This window comes from Glycine soja, chromosome 20 (genome assembly GCF_004193775.1).
Source record: "Glycine soja cultivar W05 chromosome 20, ASM419377v2, whole genome shotgun sequence".
In the NCBI taxonomy this organism is placed as follows: Eukaryota; Viridiplantae; Streptophyta; class Magnoliopsida; order Fabales; family Fabaceae; genus Glycine; species Glycine soja.
This window is the reverse complement of record NC_041021.1, coordinates 1,962,043-1,970,460: the sequence shown is the minus strand read 5'-3', so window position 1 is coordinate 1,970,460 and position 8,418 is coordinate 1,962,043. Positions and strand designations below refer to the sequence as shown.

The 8,418-nt window shown below is 38.9% G+C and overlaps 1 protein-coding gene across 1 annotated transcript; it reads right to left on the bottom strand.

Annotated features, from left to right (window-relative positions):
- Positions 1–3,116: 3,116 nt before the first annotated feature.
- Positions 3,117–4,838, bottom strand: LOC114402860 (cytochrome P450 89A2-like). The gene has a single exon (XM_028365545.1). The coding sequence runs from the start codon at positions 4,766–4,768 to the stop codon at positions 3,248–3,250; it is 1,521 nt and encodes a 506-aa protein (XP_028221346.1). The 5' UTR covers positions 4,769–4,838; the 3' UTR covers positions 3,117–3,247.
- Positions 4,839–8,418: the final 3,580 nt, after the last annotated feature.

The following is an 8,418-nucleotide window of genomic DNA, read 5'->3' as shown; positions in this document are numbered from 1 at the left end:
TATATGATGTGTTGCTCACATTTTAAATTTTATTGTTCAAGAGGGGTTGAAAGTTACTAGTAGTAGTATTCACAAAATTAGAGAAAACATCAAGTATGTTAAGGGGTTGGAGGGAAGAATGAAGGCTTTCTAAGATTGTGTTGCTAAAGTAGGTGGTATTAATACCAAGATGAGTTTGCATTTAGATGTTGTGACTAGGTGAAATTATACTTTTTTGATGCTTGAGAGTGCACTTTTGTACCGACGTGCTTTTAGTAGTCTTAAATTTGAAGATATAGGCTATGTGAATTGTCTTGCTAATGAAGAATGGGATAGAGGTGAAAAAATGTGTGAATTTTTGCATCCATTCTATCAAATTATTGAGTTGATATTTGGTTCTTCTTATCCTACATCCAATTTGTATTTCATGCAAGTGACGAAAATTGAATGCTTATTGATTAAAAATTTTATTAATGAATATGAGACAATTAGAGCCATGACAACTTAAATGAAAAAAATTGATAAATATTAGAGTGATTATAGCACAAGTCTATCCTTTAGGTGCATTCTAGATCATCGTTTCAAGTTTGGATTTTTGAGATTCTGTTATTCAAAGCTTGGTCTTGATTCAATGGCTGTTGAAGCAAAGTTGAAAATTGTGAAGCACAAGTTGTATACTTTATATAATGAGTATGTTAAGTTGTATTCGAAAAAACAAACAACTTGCAATGTTGCTTCAAGTCAATGTTCATCACAAGGGACTTCGTCTGTTAGTACTTTTGCTAGTGGAAAGTCATCAACATCACAGTGGCTTATTGTGAATGTAAGTTCATGTTTTTGTTTACTCTTTTAGTCTTTTTATTTTGTTTACTTTACTCTTTTTTTTCACCTTTACTTACGATTTTTTTTAAATAACATAGGAGTTTATACAATATGAAAATGAAAATTTGTCGGATGTGAATAAATCTCATTTGGACGCATATTTGGAAGAGCAAAATCTTTCTTCTCAATATCATCCAAATTTAGATCTTTTGTAATATTGGAAGGAGAATATAGCTAGGTTTCTAAAACTTGCATCGATGGCTTGTGACATTTTAAGCATTCAAATTACAACTCTAGCTTCCAAATTATCATTTAGTGTTGGTTCTAGGGTGCTTAATAAATACTGAACTGCACTTCTTCTTAAAAATGTACAAGCCTTGATATGTATTAGAAATTGGAGATTAGGATTTGATGGTAAATGCTATATTACTTTCTTAGATGTTACATTAAATTATTTATTATTTGTCTTTTTAAGTAACATACTTTATACTTATGATGTTGTGATAAATTGTAGGAAAAGGTGAAAGTGTGGAGATTGGGAAAGATAATGAAGTTACATCAAACATGGAGTCAAATGTTGTGATTGTAAATGCTTGAATCTTGATTACATTTGTTTGGTGTATTTGATTTAAGAATGTTTTATGTTTGATTTAGTTGTGTGTATTTGAATATTTTAATGGTTAAGACTCTAAGGATGTTTATTTGGTTTGTATTTCAACTATCTTGACTGTTGTTAAGACTTTAAGAATTAATATTTAGTTTTTGTATCTATGTGATGCTTGGACTTTGGCATTTATTGGATAAGTTGTAAACTTCATGATATTTTATATTATATTTAAGACTATTTGTTTGAACTTTAAGTTAAGATTACTTGTATTCTCATTTTTAATATATTTCTTTAGCTGATAAAAAAACTTATATTTTAGCCTAAAAAATAAAAGAAAAAAATTGCTCTAATTTTATATATTTTTTTTAAAATAATTTAGGCCTGCAAACTAGGACAAATAGAATCCATTTATCAATGATTCAATGAAATATTTGAATTAATAAGTACGTTAATGAGTACGTTAATGTATCAATGAAATGAATTTGGTGTTATGATTAGAATGACTTGGAGACTCAATTTTGAAATAATGTATTCCATTAATATTGGTCAAATCCAATATTAAAACATTATTATTATTTTACTAAGTCATTATGCAAATTATATATTGATGTACATATATAATAATTCCATTTATATAATAAGTATATGCAGTAAAAAATAGATGTACTAGTAATATTGGCTAGTTCCTTATATAGGAATTGAATCAAACAAGACTCCTTTAACTCGGCGGTAGAGTAACGCCATGATAAGGCATACGGCATTGGTTCAATGGATTTTGTGGGTCGAAATGGACTTAAAAATAGTATATTTTTAGAATCAAACTTTTCTAGTCTTTATAAAATGCAGACTTCACATGCTGAGCCTTAAACGGGTTAGACCCGGTCCGTATACTCATCCCTATTAATTATAAACTTAAATTTTTTATCTTTGTAAATATATCATTTTTTATTTTAATCCTTATAAATGATAGTATTTTTTTTTAATTTTTGTCCTTGTAAAAAAATCTAAAAAATGAAAAATTTTAAAAAAACTTTAAATTGGATAAACAAAAAATATATTTAAACCCAAACCAAAATTAAATCCAAATTAACAAAAATTAAAAGTGCATTTCAGGTCCAATATATGCTAATATTCCCCACAAAAAAAAACTAATAAAAGAAAATCAAAAAATGTAATTAGCTCAATTTCAAATGATAACTCCATACATACGGAAACCTAGCTAATCTAAATTGATCAGATGAACTAAATCACCAGAATTCAAATTAATGCCCTCAAATACACGTGGCCTAACTCAAGCATCTAAATGGGATCCCATGGTCTGCCATTAAATTATTATTTTTTAGACACTTGCCGTTAAATTAATTTGCAACTCAGCAAAAATATATGGTACAATAATAATGAGAAAAATGAACAACATGTGTCCTAGCGTTAGTGCACATTGGTAGACGATGATGAATCATCGAATAAAATTCCAATTAGTCTTCTGCACCAATTAATGCCCCAAGACCACACACCAGTATCCAAAGAATACATAGCATCCCAAAGTATAATTGGCCCATCATTCAACATTAAACAATGATCCAAACAAACGAACTCAGAAGCAAAAACAAAACATTAAGCCGGCCAAAGCACACGAAATAAGAGACAGAGCTATTAGATCAACAACGATTGGGTCTGCCATAGGATCAAACTCAAGCATAGCAGGAAATAGAACAAAAAAAGGAAATTGATAACAGTTCCCAATTATACATCATGAAATTATTTTCCAACCTATCATTGAATATTGATAGACATTTTCCTTATTGCATAATGAGATGTGTACAATCAGTACAGATCAGTCTAGACCCTAGGAGAAAGATGAAGCTGCAATGCATTTTTCATGACAGTAGTAAATTCCTGTTTCTCCGAAAAATCCACATCCCCTCCCTCAGGAACCTTCCACTCAAAATTCCAAACCAAATTAGCCACAAAGTACTCCAAATGAAGCAAAGCCAAGTTATATCCAGGGCATATCCTTCTCCCAGCACCAAACGGCATCATCTTAATCTCTTTACTCCCAGTTATATCAAAATCAAACCCTTCATCATTCATAAACCTCTCTGGCTTAAACGCCATTGGATCCTCCCATACCTTAGGGTCTAACCCTATCTCCGCCACCATGAAATTCACTGTCCCATTCTTAGGCACCAAATAATCCTTCAAAATCACGTCTTCAGTCACGGCATGAGGCAAAACAAAGTGCCCTGGTGGGTGTCGCCTTAACCCTTCCAAAATCACAGCTTTCAGATAAGGTAGTTTCTGCAAGTCTTCTTCTTTCACTTCCCTCTCTTCTCTCTCACCAACTACTTCTCTAATCTCATCCACCACCTTTTCTTGCACGTGAGGGTACTTCACCAAATTCGCCATTATCCACTGCAACGCTGTGGAAGTTGTATCTGTACCCGCATTCAAAAACTCGTTACAGAGCGTAACAAGTTCCCCTTCATTCAGCTTGCGTTTCTCTTCAGGTAATTGCAAATCCAACAAAGTGTCAACATAGGAAACAACTACGTCGTCGTTTAATGAACCTTCATTGTCTTTGTCTCGCTTTTCCTTCTTGGCTCTTATTAGTGGAACCAACACGTCCTCTTGCTCCTTGCGAAACCTCAGCAACTCCTCCCAACGTTTGCGGCACAAAACGCGCGTGACCCTTGGCCAGAAATTCAGCACGTTGAACCTACTGAGCCGCAGAAGCATTTGTCGCTGCACGCGCTCGATGTCTCTGACTATCCCATCGTCAAGCCTTTCACCGAAGCACATGAACACAAGCAAGCAGAACATGGCGTATTGAAAATGGTTAACGACTTTTACTGAATAGTTGGATTGTGAATCTGATTTGAGGCGCGTGAGGAGGGTGTGTAGGACCCACTTGCGGATTCCGGAGAAGGACCTGGCGCGTGAGGGGTGGAGCATCTCAGAGGCGAGATTGCGGCGGAGGGCGCGCCACGTGGGGCCGTAGGAGGCGGAGCTGATGCTGTGTTGGTTGCTGTTGAGGATTTTACCGGTGGCGAGGCCTTTGGGGCGGTCGGAGAAAAAGGAACCGTTTTGGATTAGGGCTTGGTGGGCCAGGGTTCTGTCGGCGATAAATATGGCGGGGCGTGATCCAATGCGGAGAGTTACCATGGGACCGTATTTGGCGTGGAGGGTTCGGAGGATCGGTTCGAGTTTTAAGGTTTTTCGGAGCCATAGGATGTTTGAGATGATTGGGATGTGGGTGGGGCCAGGAGGGGTGGTGATGGTTTTGTTGTGAAGAGAGAAAAATATGGTTCTTATGAACACGCAGACACTCAGAGAGACGAGGATGATGAACCAGGATTCCATGAGTGAGGTTCAGTACGTGTTTGTTGATAATCCGAAAGTCAAACAGATGAAACGATATGAGACAAAAGGGGGATGGATCATGGGTTGAAAAATTGAAATATATATGGAATGAAAAATAAGAGAAATAAATGGTTTTTTTTTTCTTGTTTGACAAGGTATCTTTCTCCGCAATACGAGAAGGTGACAGTTTCAAGGACACGTGGCACATTAGGAACTCTTGAGCAGTTATATATGAGCACTTATATATGAGCAGTTATATATAAGATCCTCTCATTCATATGATTATTACCCATACAAACCTAAATTAAATGATAGTAGTATCTATACGAATGTTTAATTAGGATGAAGGAATGGATTAGTTAATTATGATTTGCCGGCCCGAGTTGAAGTCATAACATAAAATTCGTGTTTTCTTCCTTTTGTTTTTAGGCTTACGTGGTGATGGTGGTATTGTGGACTTATGTAGTGGACAGATCTACGTTCATAAAATACATGCAGTAACAAAAAATAATATAAATTCAGTATATATATATATATATATATATATATATATATATATATATATATATATATATATATATATATAATTCCTACAGATTCATATACGAGACTATGAGAGTATTACACCAACAATTTAGATTTCCATTAATTTGTTGTGGATTTGAGATTAATGTGGGAGAAACTCGACTCCAACAAAATATCAATCATGATTCATGAGTATTGTTAATTAACAATGGTAGCGGGTCATCCTTCTTGTTACTTGGACCTCACGTAAGTTGTTTTCACCTTATCTTGGTTATTTGCCGTTCACTGCATTCAGTTTGATTCCAATGCGCTGGAATTACGTTTCTAACCTCCAAGCAAATATACAAATTGAGTATATGCTAGGCTTCTAAAGTTTTGATAGCAACAACAGCCCAGATAACACCAGGCCCACAAGAACACACAAGAGACCAACATACCTACAGGATTATATTTGATTGCACCCTTTCGGAGAGACCCTTGTCCACAAGCATTATCCATTCTATTACTAGTCATTATATTAACTGTTATTCCTTTCTGTTATCAGTGTCCATTTCTGTTATGGCCATAAGTGTCAGATCATTAGTATATATCACTATAAATACACCATTTCAATGAAATAAAGGAGGAAATTTAAGTAATATTACATGTAGTTTTATTGGTAGCGTAGACACTTTTCCTAACAATTTTGGTCCGACCTGCCCTGTCGCCTCTTCCATCCCTAAACACAATACCAGGCAAGCTACCACAAAGTGACTCGAGGAGGTTGTGCTCTGCCTTACCCAGAGTCACCAGTCCCTCGCTCAGAACCATGCATCTTTAGCCCAAATCCAATCGACCATGGATTCCAAGATCGACTCCATTCTCGAGGGTCTCGCACACCTCACCCTCCCTCCTCCCATTTCACCCAAATCCTCACCACCTTGTCTCCACTTCCCCGCCCGTACATGAAGTTGGATGTTCCCCAATTTGACGGTCAAGATCCCCTGGGGTGGATTTTTAAAATCATCCAGTTCTTCGACTACCAATGTATACCTGATAATGAGCGTTTGACAATAGCATCCTTCTACATGGATGGCCTAACTCTGTGCTGGTATCAGTGGATGAACCGCAATGATCTTCTGACCTCATGGCCTGCAATGCTCCAGGCCCTCAAAGCTCGATTTGCTCCGTCCTTCTATGATGACCCCCACGACGCCTTATTCAAGCTCCAACAGAAGGGCACCATCAACGATTACCTTTTTGAATTTGAGCGATTGGCTAATCGAACGGTCGGGCTTGCTTACCCCTTTCTTCTGAGCTGTTTCATTTCTGGTCTCATCCTTGAACTCCGTTGCGAGGTACAGGTGTTGCAGCCATTGTCGTTGCCGCAAGCCATCGCCCTAGCCAAACTCCAGGATTGCTGATGTCTTCCATGATTTTTGTCCACACTGCTGCAAATACCGTCACAACCACCACCAACCACGAGTGCTCCGCCACAGTCCAAACTATCGGTGAAACGCCTCTCCCTTGAGGAGTTAGCCTCTTGTAGAGACCACGACCTCTGTTATCATTACGATGACAAATGGGTGGTGGGCCACCATTGTAAACTCCGCCTGCAGCTCCTCATCGCGGACGAGAACTCAACCTCATCGACGATCACACCATAAGACCCCGATTGCGAGGTACAACTTCTTCCGCTACCAGACACTTCGCAGTTGAGTCTTAATGCGCTATCGGGAATGCCTACCCCTGCCACCTTTCGCGTGTATCGGGAATGCCTGCCCCTGCCACCTTTCGCGTTGCCTAATTCCTTTCCCTGCCCACCACCGCTATTGACCCGCCCCGAGTCATGGTAGGCGATAGTGGCACACTCATCTGCCAAAAGGTTTTCCCTAACACTACACTCACGATCTAGGGTCATGTCTTTAGCCCAGACCTTTTTGTTTTGGGCCTCAGTGGGGTGGATATTGTATTAGGCGTCCAATGGCTACAGGAGTTGGGGCCTACTGTTACTGATTACACCTCCCGGATCATGACCTTCGCGTGGTTGGGCCATCAAGTCCAGCTGGCCTTCTTCATCTTCTTCCCATTCCCTCAACTATTTGGGAAGACTTATCAATGGATTTCATCATTGGCCTTCCGCTGTCCCATGGATTCTCTGTTATCCTCGTTGTGGTTGACCGTTTTACTAAAGGGGCTCATTTTGACACTTTACCCCCATTTTATACCACTCACAAGGTTGCTTTATTGTTCATTGACATTGTTTGTAAACTCCATGGTTTTCCGAGAAGCATCATGTCTAATTGCGATCCCATATTCATTAGTAGATTTTGGAACGAGTTATTTTGTCTCTCCGGCACCAAGCTACGCCTGAGCATCACTTACCACCCCAAGACAGACGGCCAAACCGAAGTGCTCAACAGGCTACTCGAACAGTACCTTTAGGCTTTCATTCACGATAAACCATCACAGTGGTTGTCGTTCCTCTCCCTCACAGAGTGGTGTTATAACACCACTATCCATTCGGCTATTGGCATCTCCCCTTTTGAAGCCACTTATGGTAAAGCCCCTCATTCAATTCCCAGATACTTAGAAGGTGATTCACACATTGAGGTCGTGGACTCCCTCTTGACAACCAAGACCTAACTTCATTCATTACTTCAAAGTCGCCTTGCCAAAGCACAAGCTACAATGAAGAAAAGCGTTGACTCCCACCGCCGGGACATGCATTTTAACATCGGCGATTGGGTTTTTGTGCGACTCCGCCCTTATCGTCAGACATCTCTCCAACCCCACTACTCCAAGCGTTTCTATGGTCCTTTTTGCATTCAGGAACACATTGGTGCTATAGCTTATCGTCTCCAACTTCCCACGATCTCCAAAAATCATCTGGTATTTCATGTCTCACTCTTGACACCTTACAAGGGACCCACGCCCACAACACTAAATCCTCTACCTCCACTTCAGCCAAACAATCATCCCGTGGCCGAACCACTTTCCATTTTGGATTGGAAGTGGGACCACAACCACGACCCCCCAGTTCGGAAGGCTTTGGTTCAGTGGGCAGGCCTAGCTCCTGAGGACACCTCTTGGGAGGATTGGAATTCTCTTTGCACCTCCTACAACCTTGGGGACAAGGTTGTTCT